The sequence below is a fragment of the Peromyscus maniculatus genome, chromosome 4, assembly GCF_049852395.1.
Source record: "Peromyscus maniculatus bairdii isolate BWxNUB_F1_BW_parent chromosome 4, HU_Pman_BW_mat_3.1, whole genome shotgun sequence".
NCBI classification, from domain to species: Eukaryota; Metazoa; Chordata; class Mammalia; order Rodentia; family Cricetidae; genus Peromyscus; species Peromyscus maniculatus.
The window spans coordinates 97,712,979-97,728,529 of record NC_134855.1 but is presented as its reverse complement, the minus strand read 5'-3'; the positions used below and the strand labels follow the sequence as shown (position 1 = coordinate 97,728,529).

Here is a 15,551-nt window from a genome sequence, read left to right as displayed (position 1 = left end):
AGTGTGAATAGTTCAGCATCTCCTCACCCACATCACTGACCAAAAACACCCGGAATCTATTTCTGTAATACAGAGGGGGCCTTGGCAAATACATTCATAAGCAGGTGATGGAGACAGTGTTGAAGGCGCTGACCTCGATGCAGGTGTATGGGATTTTGGTAAAGGCTGCAGTCTTAAACCCAACACGTCCTTAGCTGGTGATGTCATTTGCTGGATGCTGTGCCATATGGTACAGCAGGAAGGGGGGCCCTGGGCCCGAGTCCTGACCTGCCATGAGTGAGCACCATGACTCCCTGAGCCCCGCTGTGCTCCGGGATCACCTCTCAGATGAGTTAAATGGTACAAATATAGGGAGCAGGCAGCCTGTGATCCACCCTGCTGGGGGTCCCCTCCCTGAAGACCTGTAAGCCTGCCTGTGTCCAGGCTCCATTTTTAACTTTAAACACTACCCATGGGTCTGTGTCCACCTTCGCCCTCCTACCCAGTCCTCATTCTAAGAAGCCCGTTCCCCCACCTCAGAGCTGAGGGGGTGGTCTCCAGCACCTGTCACTGCAGAGGAAGCAGCCACCTCCCACTCCCCAAATCTGCTGTGGTTGCGAAAATTCCTTCCCAGGGGGAGACATAAGAAATATCTACCCCTTCTCCCAAGGCCCCAGTGACAAATCAAGACATGAGACGAAGTTCGTTCTGGGGTTTATTGGACTTCCTTACAGAGCATAATACAGGAATGTGGGTACTCCTCCCCCAACAAGCTGAAAAGCTTACTCAGAGGGCTCTGAAGGAGCCCCTCCCAAACTCTTCCCAGTTTATACGGTCTAGCCTCTTCCCTAGGCCGTGTGCAGTTAAGGCAGAATGACACACAGCAGATGCTATGGAGCACCTGGATATTCAGGTGCGGGTCCTGTGACCCTCCCACCCGTCCATGAGGGAATATAAAGGGTCAGCAAGCCCAGCTGGGGTGATCCTTGGCAAGAGGCACAGCTGGACTCCTCAAGATGGTGATGGCTTTCCCAGGGGACAATCACAATAGCTACTCCAGGAGGAGGCTTGAACAGGTGGTGTTAGTTAGTGTTCACACCTCCCCCTTCCCCGTAGGTCACAGTGGATGACACCTACATCGGGAGAATCAAAAACTTGTCACCGCAGCTCAAGAACCCGAGCCCCGAGGAATCTGAGACCATCAGCCAGCGGCAAAACCAGCTCAACCATAGGCCAGTCTCAGACGGGGCAAGGGGGACCAGTGGGGCTGGAAGAGGGGCTGGGGGCCACCTCGGGCTGCAAGGTTCACCCCCATCCTCTGGTCAGGTGGAAGACTTTCCATGGCAACCTGCTCCTGTATCAGCAGCGGCTTGAAGCAGCCCTGGAGACACACACATTGTCCAGTGAACTGGATAACCTCACTGAGCAGATCAGGGAAAAGGTAGGTAGTGAAAAGTCCCCTGGTGCACGGAGTTGGCAATGGCATGGAGTCTCCCATGACCCCAGTCCCTGGCCTACCTCTGCTCTTCATCTGGATCACACCAGGAGTCCACCAGGGAATCTGATGAGAATCGTACTACACCCCCCCCAACACCTCTGCAGCTCCCAAGCCAGCCCCCCTGCCTCTTTCCATCCCAGATGTGGGGTGGGTCTAGAGGTCAGAGCACACCTATTTTCCCTGAACCCTCAGCAAGTCTAGAGCCCAGAAGAGGTTTGGCCCAGGATGGTGTCAGTTCCCACAGAGATGCAGGTGGGCTGGAAGCTGGCATAAGTGCAGCTGAGGCCTCTGCAACCTGAGAAGTTCTGTGTGGGACAGCATCCCCTTCCACTGGATCCTGCCCTCACAGCTAACGCAGGCCTCTGGCCTCTGAGATCCCTCAGGGTCAAAGAGACCATGCCAGGAAGCACCACACACGTCTCACCAGAGGAAAGTCAAGGCCCAAAGTCCTGCCCCAGAACTGTTCCTCTGGCCAGGTGCAGGGCCCTGCTCCCACCCCATCAGCAGGAAGGGATTCATGCAGGGTGCTTGCATTCTGCACCGCCACCCTAGGTGACCAGGCTCCTGTGGCGAGGCGACAGCTGAAGCTGAGCCTAGCCAGTAATGGCTCCCCTCCCACCCTCCCAGGAATCCCTGATCCAGGCCCTGGAGAGCACAGAAGATTTGGAGAATGTACAGAGGCTACCATGGAAACAGAAAATGTTACAACAGGGGATGGGCCTCATCCAGACTCAGGTGGAGGTGTGCAGTTGGGGGACCCGGGCCCTAGGTACATCCGCGGGAGCCCTGGTGGATTCCTGAGAGCCATGTGCAGAGACCCAAAAAACCCCGGGGGCCCCTGCCGCCTGGCCTCTGACCTTTATCCCTGCAGTCTCTCGAGGGTAAGGTTGGCCGCCTCTGCAAGAGAAGTCCTGAGGTTGCCCACAGCCTCAGTCATAAGCGACAAGAAATGATGGACTGCTGGTGGAAGGTCTGGAGCAGGCTCCAGAAGTGGTATGAGCCCTTGGGCCTTAGTCCCATGCCGAATGGTGCCCTCCAGTTCTCAGTCTGCACTTCCCCTTGGCCCCAGCCCGCAGACCTTCTGTGCTGAGGGGTTAAAGGATACTGGGCATGAGGGAGGGGAGGTTCCATGATCCTAGAACTAACCCATGAGTCCTGTGAGCAGGAGGGAGTCACAGGATGTGGCCCATAAAGTTTGGAAGCTCCAGATGCTGCTGCGGGATCTGCAGGACTGGGCACAGGGACTGAAGGCTGAGATGGACACGCGGGGCAGCCCCTGCAGCCCCGAGAGAGCCCTGTACATGCTGCAAGAGCACCAGGCATACAAGGTGAGCCGCAGTCCCTGTCAGCCCTCCCCTTACTCTGCCCCCCTCCTCTGACCCCTTCCAGGACCTTTCTCTGTCTCCTGGCCAACTTTGCTCTTGTCCATCCTGCCCTCTCCTTCCTGCTGGACCTCTGGTGACCCTGGGAGGCCTCAGCCCACGGGGAACTGACCTCAGGCCTATTACAGGTCGAGCTGGACATCCGAGCAGACAGCCTTAGCCTGGCCCGGAGCATGGGCCAGCAGCTGCTTGCATCTGGATGCCAACTGGCCTCTGGGATTCAACAACCCCTGGCTGCTGTGGAGCAGGAGCTGAGTAGCTTGGAGGAATCGTGGCAGAGGCGGCAGCAGCGGCTACAGCAGGCCCTGGAGCAGCAGGTGGGCCCCAGACCAGCTTTCAGCCTACCCCACTATCAGGACCTATGACGTCTCCACAGCCCCGGTCAAGGCCAAACCCGGAAGGACTGCCTTCCCCGGGTATTCCTGCCATTCAGCCTGCTCCTATACCGTGGAGCCGGGCCCCTGGTTCTCCAACCTGAACCACCAGGAAGGTCACACACATGCCTGGGTAGTTCCTGGGCCCTCTCCTGACTTTCTCTTGTCCTTTTTTTTCCAGTCACTTCTGAGCTCTGTGGAAAAGGTGGAACGATGGTTCGACAGTGAGGAGGTCTCTCTAGCTAGTGAGGGACCGGCGGTAGGTACCCAGCAGGAGTGGGGAAGGATGGGCGAGAGCCCGCCAGAGCCATCAAGCTCTCTGGGTCAGGGTCTTCCCCACGGCTGAGCAGTTACCATCAGTCCTAAGAGTTCCGTGGCCCCTTGGGTAGGGCCCGTAGGGTGTGTCTGAGGAGCCGAGGGAGTGAGCTTATGGTTAGGGTGGTCGCTCCCTCGGATCTCTCTCTTTGCCTCTGTCCTCACTCCAACATCGTCTCAACCCCAGTAACAGGCAAGCATAACTCACAGAGACCTGGGGGAATAATTAGGGCTGACATAATCTTTCTCACAGGAGAGAGGGAAGCACTCAGCCTGCCCTGGAAATGGACACAGATGGTCCCCCTATCCTAAAGCTAGAAGCAGCCTGGTGGGGTCTGAGGAATGCCATTGGGAGAACAATCACTTTGTGGAGAGGGGTTCTAGAGGGAAGCAGATGGCCCAGGGTGGAGTGGGGGCAGCCCTGTAGTCCGCATCAGCACCCCACTTCCATCAGGGTCCCTTGGCCACTGTGGAGACCCTTCTGTCGAAGCACAAGAGGCTCGAGCAGCACCTGAAGGCAAGGGCTGAAGAGATCAGTGCGCTGGAGGCCACAGCCCTCCGCCTGCACCAGAGTGGACACCCTGAGGCCCGCAGCATCCTGGCCAGGTGCCAGGCCCTACTCCTGAGGTACTTGTGGCTCTGGGATGACGGGACCTGGGGGTGAGCTGGCTTGGACATCTATTATCCAAGCTCTTCCCTTCCTGGTCAACTTCTTGATCCAACTAGTAGCGTTTTCCAAAGCCTAGGGTCCGAGGCTGGGAGTATTCTCCACTCCTGACCTGGCAGTGTGTCTACCTGTTCTCCATTAGACAATGGCATCCATTTCCTTCATCCCAGCTTCATCCACTAAGAAACTCACACTAGAACACCGAGAGGAAGTGATTGCATGACATGGAAGGGACAGATCATGCTAGGTCAGTCCTTCACAACCACGGTCCTGAGCCTCCTCTAAGTGGTGGGACCTGAGGCAGACCCCACTGTCCTAAAGTCTTCAATCTGCCTCTGAGGGCCGTGCTGTCTTAACATGGTGCCTGTCCTTCTGAGCAGGCTGAAGATCTCTTAAGGAACTGAAGCTCAGCCGTAGACCTGCGTGGCCTGCCCATTTCATGACACTAGCCTTGCCTTCTCCCTCATAGCACAACTCCTCTGGCTCAGCTGGCCCAGCTCCTCCAGGGTAGAGACCAAGGCAGATGCATCCAAAAGCCACGTCCCAGACTGGCTGGGACTACCTTCCCGCTCCTGCGGCTCCTTGTGCTGATGCTCCAGCAGGAGCCAGTATATCTCCTCTCGTTTACTTGTTGATTTGTTTATTTATATTTCAGGTGTATGTGGGGTTTGCCTGCATGTATGTCTGTGCACCATGTGCATGCCTGGTACCTCTAGAGGCCCGAAGAGGAGATCAGGTTTCCTGGAACTGGAGTTATAAATGATTGTGAGCTGCCATGTGGGTGCTGGGAATCGAACCCAGGTCCTCTGGTTCTGCTGAGCCACTTTTCAGGCCCCATCCCTTTCCATTCTTGCAGGTAGATTTCCCTGGGTATCCATGGAGGTCTGAGTAGACAAACAGCAAGTTAGTCAGTTCTATTACCTTAGGTGGTTCCTGACAGGTCTAGTCAACCCCAGCATGACGGCATTGACCTCTTCCCTCTCCCCAGGCTTGGGCCATACTCCGGAGGGTGTTTGGCCTCCATCTAGCCTCAGGTTTCCCCCAGCTCCAGGCCCTTTGGTAACACCAGTGAAGGGAAAAGCCACCATGGGGTGGAGGTATTAGAACTTCATTCTGTGTGCATCTGCTAATGTTTTTAATACATTGTTTCAAAGGTACATATAGGGAATATATAAATTAATACATAATGTAGCTTGCATATATCAAATGTCTTAAGTATGTTAAATATTAAAGTAGGGTGTGTGTGTGTGTGTGTGTGTGTGTGTGTGTGTGTGTGTGTGAGAAAGACTCTTGCTCACAGCAATGCATAATCAAGAAAGTGGCTAAAGCCAGACATGGTTGCACACACCTGTAACCCAAGCACTTGTTGGAGGAGCACAGGAGGATCGAGAGTTGTGAGGCCAGCTGGGGTCGCACAGCACAGGCCACTCAGCCTGGCTGAGCTATATAGTGAGACCCTGCCTTAAAAAGAAACGGTGAGGGCTGGAGAGATGGCTCAGAGGTTAAGAACACCGACTGTTCTTCCAGAGGTCCTGAGTTCAATTCCCAGCAACCACATGGTGGCTCACAGCCATCTGTAATGAGATCTGGCGCCCTCTTCTGTATACATGATGAATAAATAAATCTTTAAAAAAAAAAAAAAAAAGAAACGGTGAGATTCTCAAGATGGCCTAGCAGGTGAGAGAGCTTGCTGTATAAGCTTCAGTTGCTGGAACCTGTGGAGGAAGGAGAGAGCCAGCTTCCGGGAGTTCCTCTGACCTCCACGTGCACTCTGTGGCATGCACACCCCCACACACACACATGCACACACACACACACACACACATGCACACACACTCCCCCACACACGTATGTATATATCAAATAAAATAGAAATGTAACAATGGCATAAAAACAAACCAGTTCTAGTGACTCAGGCCTATAATCCCAGCTATTTGGGAAACGAGGCAAGAAGATCACTAAGCTTGCCTGGGCGATGGAGTAAATTTATGGTCAGCATGGGCAAGTTAGCGAGACCTTGCCTCACAAGGTTTAAAAAGCAAAAGTAGGGATTGGGGTATAGCTCAGTGGTAGAGCACTGGCCTAGCAAGCATGAGGTCTTAGGTTCAATCCCCAGCACATTTAAAAAAAGAAAGAAAAAAGTTGCTTGGACACTACATTAGTTTGGACTATTATAACAGAGTGCTACAGGCTAGGTGATACAAACAGTAACCAATTATTTTCTCACAATTCTAGAGGCAAGAAGTTCAAGATCAAGGTGTTCGAAGGGTCTGTCTGTCTTTGGACTATGGCCTTCTCCCGTGTCCTTACATGGTCATCCCTTTGAGTGTGTCCTTCTTTAACCCCCTCATACAAGGACATCTGTCCTCTCAGATTCCAGCTGACTTATCTCCAAACACAGTTCCGTCCTCAGATTAGGGTTAGGACATGAACATAAGTGATCCTAATATACAGGGAAACACATGTGTCTTGTTTCAAATGAAACCTCTGACTCCGGGCCTTGTGGTATGGATCTTGAAAGGCTGGGCTACACACACACACACAGACACACAGACACACAGACAGACACAGACAGACACACACACACACACAGACACACTCACACAAACACAGACACACTCACACAGACACAGACACACTCACACAGACACACACACAGACACACACACACAGACACACTCACACATGGGGAGGGGAGGCACATGCACTCCCTTACACACACACACACACACACACACACACACACACACACACACGGAGTGGGGCCACACACTCTCCAGTCCTGGCAGTTGAGCCTGGGAGTCCACGAGACCCTCTTCTTGCAGGAGAGAGGCACTCACAGAGCGAGCCAGAGCACGCGGTTGCCAGCTGGAGGAGCTGCGGCAGTTTCGGACTTTCATGCAGGATTCCGATGAGGTTCCCACTGCTTGGGCTGAGAGGGTTGTGGGGTACACCTTCCTTGGGGGGCTCTCCGGAGGTTAGGGAAAGCAGAGCCCCGTTCTGTCCTTGTGTTAGGTAGCTACGTGGCTGAGGGAGAAGAACCTGGAGGCTCTGGACAAGGGTCAGCAGGACCCAGCCACGATACAAACACAGTTGCAGAGGCAGCAGAATTTCCAGGCCGTGCTGGATGCCAGTGTTCCTCAGCAACAGGAGCTGCAGACGGTGAGGTCCCCTGAGGCTGAGGGGCCACAGCCCAGCCCCCTACACCCCTGCAGCTGGCTCTGAGTCATAGCAGGGACAACCACTGCCTTTGTGTGCTTTCTGTGTGCTGGGCTGCCTACAGGTACGCCCTCTTCAAAGATGGCACCTTTTCGATCATTTTATAGATATCAAAACAGAGCACCATTTGTGTATTCGTTTGCTTGGTTTGGTTTGGTTTTAAACATCCCCTTCTCTACCCCAGGCTGGTTACTCCTGATGTCAAGTGCGTTGCTAAGTCATTCCGTGTTAGTTACCTCATTTAACCAATGTCATTGCTGCTGCATTGCACAGAAGAGGACGAAGAGAGTTAGCTTAAGAGGCTTGTGAAGCTGGGCGTGGTGGCACACACCCACAATGCCAGCACTGTGCGGCTGAGGCTAGACAGCAGTGAGTTAGAGGCCAGCCTGGGCAGTTCAAGCAAGACCCTGCCTCAGAAGGAAAAGGGCAGGGAGGCAAGGAGCAAGAGCCAGGCTGGTGTGCAGGCCCATCATCCCATCACTCAGGATTACAGAAAGCACTCCACAGCAAGTCTGAGGCCAGCCTGGGCTGTGGAGTGAGACCCCGTCTCAAAAAAGAAGAAGAAAAGGAAAAAGGATGGACGGTGGGAGGGAAGAGGGGATGGAAATTTGTCCCACATCACACAGTCAGGATGCAGGCTGGTCATTGGTACCAGGGTACCAGCATCCTTAGTCCAGGATGTATGTACAATGTATGGTGTAGGAGGGGCAGAGGCTGCTACACGGAGGCCACCCGGCCTCTGAGACCATCCGGGGGAGACTGCAAGAACTAGGAGACCTCTGGACCGAGCTGCAGGCCAACTGCCAGAGGAAGATGGCCGGACTCCAGGGGGCCCACAAGGTAAGGATGGACTATCAAGCAACTCACTAGACAGGACTCTAGGACACACCACCCCACTCTCTTATACTCACTTACATTCTGTCCCAGGCTCTGCATCTGCAGAAGATGCTGGAGAGACTGGAGAGCTGGCTAGAGTCCATGGAAGCGGAGCTGAGAGCCCCTGTCGAAAACCAGGACCTGCCTAGGGTGGGCGAGCTCCTGGGGGCGCAGGGGGAGCTGGAAGCAGCCGTCGATAGTCAGACCAGGCAAGTGCAGGAGCTGCAGGGCCAAGCCCAAGCCTGCTTCCAGGAAGGCCACTGCCTCGCCAAAGGTGTGGAAGAGCGAGCCCAGCAGCTACTTCAGAGGTAGATTACCCAGAGCGCTGGTTTGATGATACTTTGCCCTCCTTGGCCTGCCGCCTTGGAGGGGCATCCCGCCCCCCCACCTTCTCATAGTGAAGCGCACAGAATAGATGAGCACTGTATTATAGTCTATTTTTAACATGGATGGCTGTGGCCCCCTCTGGTTCTCTTTCAGGTTCCAGGGCCTTCAGGAGCCGCTACAAGAGCGCAGGGCAGCCCTGGAAGCCCAGAGCCTACTCTTACAGTTCTTCAGGGATGCTGATGAGGAAATGGCCTGGATTCAGGAGAAGCTGCCCTCTGCCGCAGCCCAGGACTATGGCCAGAGCCTGAGCACTGTGCGGCACCTGCAGGAGAGACACCAGGTGCTGGCCCATGCTGGGAGGGTGGAGAGGGGTTACCTCAGAGGTGCTGGGGCCTCACGGTCCAGGACAGGGCACTGTGATCCAGCAAAGCCTCTGCTTTGGGGATGCCTAGTTTCTTTGAAAATCCTGGGATGGGAATTCCTTGTAAGTATGTAGGATCTTTAGGCCCAACTTAGGGTGTGGGTTCCCCAATTGTTTGTACAATCCTGGTCCTTCCTCCTTTGCAGAATTTGGAGAATGAGATCAGTAGTCACAGGACTCTGAGCCAGGTGGTGATGGGTACAGGTCACAAACTTGTGCAGGCTGGACACTTTGCCGCTGAAGAGGTGGCTGCCCGGGTGCAGCAGCTGGAGGAGGCTCTGGACCACCTGCAGACAGAGGCGGCACAGAGGAGGAGGATGCTGCGGCAGGCCCTGGAAGCCCAGCAGATTTTGATGGAGGTGAGAGAGAGGATGTTGTGGGATGCTGAGATGTCGGAGCTGAGAACACGGGGAGTACATGGGACTGAAAGACGGCTCCAGGGGCAGGCAGAGCCGCGCATCCTCTGCTTCCAGTCTGGAGCACACTGGGCTCATTTGCTTTACCTTCACTGTTTCTTCCAAACCTGGGTTCTCAGCTAGAACTTTGTCAGAATCACCTGGAACCATCACCTTGCAACTACGCCTGAGCTACCCCACAAACTAAATGAGTAACAGGAAATGTGAGCCGTGTACTCTCAGCACCTAGAAGGCTGAGCCATATCATGAGACCCTATCTCAAAAAAATCAGAGTAACTAGAAACCGGGGTGGTGGCTCATGCTTACAGTTCCAGAATCAGGAAGCAGAGGCAGGAGGTCCACTTCGAGTTCCAGGCCAACCAAGGCCTACAAAGTGAGACCCTATCTCACAAGACAAAACATAATAAGAAATGAAAAGAAACCAAGTAAAGACTGTTAGATAAAATTTGCTTTTTTTTTTTAAACATGCTTTTATTGGACTAAATAGCAACCCTGTCCCTGAGAAGCAAAAATAAGTTGTCTTTATGTTACATGAGGAAAAAAGGAAAGAATCACATGGAACCCTTAAAAATATTGACACTCAGGGTCCTTCAAGTACAGTGAGAATCTTCTGGAAGGTGTTAGGAGCCACGAGAGTGCTCCAGTTTTCCCATGCAACCGACTGAGGACACCCTCCCCCAATCCCACCCCATGTCCCCTAAACCCACTCCGAACCCTCTGCCCATGTCTCAGAGTGGAGTGCCAGGCCCAGGAAACTAATTCCTGCTGTTACACTGCCTAGCTCCTGGAGGCAGGGTCCTGGCTAGCTGAACGGGGCCACGTTCTGGACAGTGAAGACCTGGGCCAGGATGCTGAGGCCACACAGGTTCTTCTGCGGCGCCTGGAAGCCACCGTAAGAGACTTGGAGGGGTTCAGCGGTCGCATTGAGCAGCTACAACAAACGGTGGCCCTTCTGGAGAGTGGGCAGAACCCGGGCAGGTATGTCAGAGCTACACCCCCCCTGGAGAGAAGCAGAGATGGGGGGCCCCTGTCACAGAGGCAGAGGATGCTAGTCCAGCCTGGAGAGGGAGGGCTGTAGTCCATGCTTGCCCTTTCCTCCTGTCATAGTCCTAGGGTGCTGTCCCAGCTGCAGGCTGTGAGGGAGGCCCATGCACAGCTGCTGCAGAGGGCCGAGAGCAGGGGACAAGCACTCCGTGAGCAAATGCACCTGCACCAGCTGGAGCAAGAGGCCCGGCTCCTGCATGCCTGGCTGACCACCAAGGTGGCTGCTGCTGAGTCCCAGGACGACGGACAGGACCCTGAGGGCATCGAGGTGGGTTAGTCCTTAGGAGACCCAGGGGAGAGGAGGGAGAAGCTTCTCTAGGTGAAGAAGGCATGTGTTTGAGGATGGGAGGTTCTGAGATGTGAACAAGGAAGCTGGAGGGTTGTCACTGGAAGAATCTGCAGTTCCAGAACTCTACGGCTAAGTGATGTTGGGGCCACTCATGCTGCCAGGCCTTTAATGAGCCTCCAAGGATGCTGGCAGAGGCTCACGATACCTGGGCTTCCATCCTTCCAGGTGACGGAAGACACGTTTGGTGCTTTCGGCAGAGAAGTCCAGCGCCTGGGCCAGGCCAAGGTGCAGACCCTGCGGGAGCTGATGGCCCCCCTGGAAAGAGGCGCACCCAGGTTCTACCCCCAGATTCAAGCCCAGAAGTATCGCGTCCAAGCCGCTTGGGAGAGGCTGAACAAGGCACTCGAAGTCCGGAGAGAGGTAGGCCCTGTCTCAGGGAGCATGGCGCCACGGAGCGCACACAGCACAGCCCCGAGCAGGCTCTCCCTCATTCTCTCCCAGAACCTGGCTGCAGCCCGTGAGCTCCGGAGCTTCGAGCAGGCCGCCTCAGAGCTCCAAGGCTGGATGCAGGAGAAGACCACCCAGCTGGAGGGAGAGTTCCGAGTCCACAGCCTGTCACCTGCACAGCTCCTACAACAGTACAGGTGCCTGCAGGTAAAGGCCTCACGGGACTGCTAACCCCAGCCCCACTCTTCCAGGCAGAAGGCAGGAGATCCGTGTACCTCGGTCCCTCATCAGGTGACAGGTAATGGTCGTTCACCTGGGACCTGCCCCGGAGCCACTTCTGCTGAATGTCAGACCACGCCCCCTCTGGCCAGGGACTTGGCACAGTGTTTAGAGCGGAGCAGAGGGGTCTCCGCAGGCCAGGAGCCACGGAATGGGGAGCATGCCCTCCCGAAGAGTGAGGCCTGACCTCGCGTTCTGGTTGCAGAGGGAACTGGCAGCTATGGAGAAGGAGATGGCGAGAATACAGGTGGAGGCCCGTCGCCTGGGCCAGCACGATCCTGTGGCTCCGGCGGGTCTGGCTGAGTGGCTCACCAAGGTGCAGGGAGCCTGGGCCACCCTGGAGGCCGAGGTCCAGGGACGGAGCCAGAAGCTGTCACAGGCTACCCAGGGCCACACCTTTCTTGGGCGCTGTCAGGAATTGCTGTAAGCAAGGGGTCCCGTCCGGACTGTTAGCTTAGCTCTGCCCTCTCCTTGCTTTGGGGGAGTAGCACTTTTGCCCTTGTCCCCCAGGCTGCCTCGCCGGCTCTGCTAGCAGCTCTTTCCTTGCCTGGCAGAGCGTGGTCTCAGGAGCTGGTTTCCTCAGGGGAGCTGGCTGGGGATGTGGTGGACCAAGAGATCCGGGAGTGCTGCCTTCAAGCCCAGAACACCCTGCAGGAAGGGCAGCAGCTGCTACAGCATGGCCACTTCATGTCGCTGGAGGTGTGAATGGAGGAGGGTGGGGTGAGCCTCACTGCTGAGGCCCGGGAGCCCCAAGAAGGAAGGGTGAGGAAGAGGGAGGTGAGGAAGGAGGAGGGAGCTAAGATCTGGGTTGGCTTGGCTCTCCTGCCCACCCGCCGGGGCGGGAGCTCTGCCCAGGCTTCCGTGGCCACAGCCCCTTCCTGCAGGTGGAAAGGTGTCTGCAGGAGCTGGAAAGACAGCTGCAGGAGCTTCAGGCAGCATGGGCCCTGCGTGGGCAACGCTTTGAGCAGAACCGGGGCCTGCAGCAGCTGCAGCAGAGGCTGGAGCTGGCTGAGGCCTGGCTGGCCTCCCAGGAAGGCCTGCTGCTGGACCCCAGCTATGGGGTAAGTGGAGGCAGATCTTGCTGTTCCCTGCTCACTGGCCCCTGAGCTAAGTGTGGAGAGCTGGCACCCCAAAACCGAGCCACATACTGACTCATTTCTCTCAGCACTCAGTGATGGACGTGGAACGTCTGCTCTGCAGACATGAGGGCTTGGAAAAGCTCCTGGCGGCCCGTGAGGAGATGTTCACCCAGCTTCAGACGCTGACAGAGGTTCAAGGGCTGGATGAGGGGGGCTGGGTATAGAGAAAAGGCCTCTGAGGTGGCTGGGTGGGACAGTTCCTCGGTCTCCAAGTTAGGGCTCCTCAGGGCAGTGAGGCCTCATGGAGTCTTCCTCAGGGGTTCTCCTTCAGGAAAACCACCACCCCTGCCACCCCAGCACCCTGGGGAGAGTGTACCCCTGCGGGCTGGCAAAGACGGAAGACTCCAAAGCTGAAACATAATCACAGAGGAGACCAGCACTCTTGGAGTGGGAGGAAACCGGGAAAGATTAAGGTTATGGTGTGTATGTGTGCATACCAACACACACACACACACACACACACACACACACACACACACACACACACACACACACGAATACACACAAACACACAAGCTGGAACAGAGCTAGCAGTCAGAGCCTTCCCGTGGAGGTTTTCTGAACTAGGGGTTGGTTGCATGTCTGGCTGAGATGAGGGACCTACTGTAGCCTGGTGTCCCCACCAGTCCACAATTATCTCCCTGGAGCATGTGGCCAGGCCCCAGGGGCTCAGGGTGTCCAGGGTCCACACTCCAGAGCAGACAGAGGGGCCAGGAGTGCTGGGGCCCACTGGAAATGAGGAATGGGGGGTCTCCCTTCTCGTGTGTGCTGGGCCTGACATCTGGACCCCCATCTTGTATTTTCAGGTGAAGGGCACTCGTGTCACGGAGGGGTCTGTGGAACTGACGCAGCAGCCGCCCACAGACGGGAGGCAGGTGAGTGCTGGTCCCCACTGCGGGCAACTCCCTGTTCAGTGGGCATCTGGGCCTGGCACTGTGCCTAGCGGTAGACTCCTGGGTAGCTTCCTCGGTGATCCCTGGGAAGGCTATAGTTCCTATCCACAGGAGAGAGGGTTAGGGAAGCGGGAACCGCTTCCCCATGAAGACCACGGGCGGCACTTCCCTGGAGAGGTCTGAGGCCTGGGCCCTTCTTCCCCACAGCTCAGCACCAGCTCCTGGAACAGTAGCCATGGGACCTTGGCAAGCAGAGCCCTGAGCCTGTTCTCGGATACGAGGAGGGCAGAAGTACCAGGTGGCATTGGGGTAAGAGACCTCGGGCAACCGGAGACCAATCTTGGGGAGAGGGGAGACAGAGGTCCCACAGGGGAAGAGCCGAGGTTGGCCCCTGTGACCCCTGCACCTCATCTCTCCCCAGGAGCTGCCTTCCGGAGCCCCCGCTGTGCCCGAGTGTGAGAGACTGGAGGGCGGGAAGCATACTTTCTCCACAAGGTGAGGACTGCAGGCCTGGCCTCTTGACGGCAAGCCTGGCTGAGGGCTGCAGGGGGAGGCCCTGAGCAGGAAGCAGGGAGTTGGCTGGGGTCCTTTGGGAGGCCGGCTGAGCGGCAGAACAGGGATCTGTCTGCAGCCCCGTCTGCAAAGCAGGCTGCAGACTGGCAGCCAGCCCTGGTAGCGTGGCAGGTGGGCTGTAGGGGAAGGAAGGAGGTAGTGGGTGGGCCCCAGGTTACTGGTGTTGCTTGGATTTTCTGTAGTTAACAGGTTTTCACAGCTGCTATCTCTAATGTCTGAAAGTGGGACTTGATGATTTTCTCTAAGAACTGAACTCGGAGAGGTTGAGGAACTTGTCCAAAGTGACACAGGGAATCTGTAGCAGAGGTAGATTCTTGCCCGGTCCCCTTTGGAGTGCACTGGCCCCACCCCCTCCAGCCAGGGACTTGGTGGGTTCTGTTCCTTTCTGGACCTCACAGGCTGGTAACTCTGAATGCTAAATCCTGAGAGGTCTGGACCGTGGCCAAGCTCCTGCTAGCAGTTAGAACGTGCAGAAAATACTCTGCCATTTGTGCCTCTCTGTGTCCGATGAGTTCTCTGTGGAGAGTGATGGGTGCCAGGGGCTCGGCCCCGTCCCTAGCTCCCCTCCTCAGAGTTATCACCTCCCTTAGTCTCCACCCGAAGCCTCTCTTCAGAATCCCAAAGGGACCCAGAGTTTCTCCAGCACCTCCCTGCTCCGGGGTCTTGGTGGGGAGACTTCAAGGAGTCTCTTGGGAGTGCTGAGTGCCCAGCCATACTGCAGGCCACAGGAGGCAGGCAGCTGAGCCTCTAGGACAGGGACACGGGCCGTGGCTTCCAGGACAACCCTCATCCTTCTGTCTACAGCCTAGAACCCAAGGCCAGGTTCCCAGCTGTGGGTGGGAATGCTGTGATCAAGTCAGATGCTGGTGGAGAGGGTTTTCTCTTAATGCTGACAGGCCAGGACTCTGCTGAGTGGGCCGGAGAGGCCCCACATGGGAGACCCTTGCCCTCACACCTCCACTTAGAGGTGATGGCAGGACCCAGGCCACGAGGCTCCCTTTCCCCACACTCCATCTCCTCCCTGCCCTCCCCACCTGGGGCGTCCCTGCTGGTGAGAGGTCCTGCTCTAGCTATCCCTAGGCAAGCGGCTCCCTGGGTGTCCAACCTGCTTTCTACTGGAATGCTCCCCTGAACTGACCACCCGTCCTCACTCTAAACTTCCATTACCCTTCCTCTGAGGCAGCAAAACCTCAGCCATTGCTTGTGCCTCTGCTCTTAACCTCCACCCCGACTTGATTCTGTCCCTGATCCCGGGGGATAGCCTGGGCCAAGGCATCAGCGTGTCCAGGCCAGTGACAAGAAGTGTAACGGCCGAGGGAGAAGCCGGTTGAATACAGGCGGCTCTTTGGCATCCTCAGCCTCTTGTGGACCCCGGCTTCATTAAGATGATCATCCATCTCATCCATGTCTTTC

The 15,551-nt window shown here is 56.1% G+C and overlaps 1 protein-coding gene across 1 annotated transcript in view; it reads left to right on the top strand.

Moving 5' to 3' along the window:
* Sptbn5 (spectrin beta, non-erythrocytic 5) overlaps window positions 1-15,551 on the top strand; it is a 48,083-nt gene that overhangs the window by 31,491 nt on the left and 1,041 nt on the right. Inside the window, exons 41-65 of the mRNA XM_076570423.1 lie at window positions 1,096-1,211; window positions 1,306-1,420; window positions 2,105-2,218; window positions 2,349-2,470; window positions 2,643-2,805; window positions 2,988-3,176; window positions 3,415-3,492; window positions 4,003-4,175; window positions 7,041-7,131; window positions 7,231-7,377; window positions 8,137-8,274; window positions 8,362-8,618; window positions 8,791-8,977; window positions 9,205-9,417; window positions 10,256-10,452; window positions 10,582-10,786; window positions 11,033-11,227; window positions 11,309-11,461; window positions 11,739-11,956; window positions 12,088-12,232; window positions 12,418-12,594; window positions 12,699-12,803; window positions 13,479-13,547; window positions 13,773-13,874; window positions 13,987-14,060. Coding sequence (XP_076426538.1) covers window positions 1,096-1,211; window positions 1,306-1,420; window positions 2,105-2,218; window positions 2,349-2,470; window positions 2,643-2,805; window positions 2,988-3,176; window positions 3,415-3,492; window positions 4,003-4,175; window positions 7,041-7,131; window positions 7,231-7,377; window positions 8,137-8,274; window positions 8,362-8,618; window positions 8,791-8,977; window positions 9,205-9,417; window positions 10,256-10,452; window positions 10,582-10,786; window positions 11,033-11,227; window positions 11,309-11,461; window positions 11,739-11,956; window positions 12,088-12,232; window positions 12,418-12,594; window positions 12,699-12,803; window positions 13,479-13,547; window positions 13,773-13,874; window positions 13,987-14,060 — 3,743 coding nt within the window. The remainder of the gene's footprint in view (window positions 1-1,095; window positions 1,212-1,305; window positions 1,421-2,104; window positions 2,219-2,348; window positions 2,471-2,642; window positions 2,806-2,987; window positions 3,177-3,414; window positions 3,493-4,002; window positions 4,176-7,040; window positions 7,132-7,230; window positions 7,378-8,136; window positions 8,275-8,361; window positions 8,619-8,790; window positions 8,978-9,204; window positions 9,418-10,255; window positions 10,453-10,581; window positions 10,787-11,032; window positions 11,228-11,308; window positions 11,462-11,738; window positions 11,957-12,087; window positions 12,233-12,417; window positions 12,595-12,698; window positions 12,804-13,478; window positions 13,548-13,772; window positions 13,875-13,986; window positions 14,061-15,551) is intronic.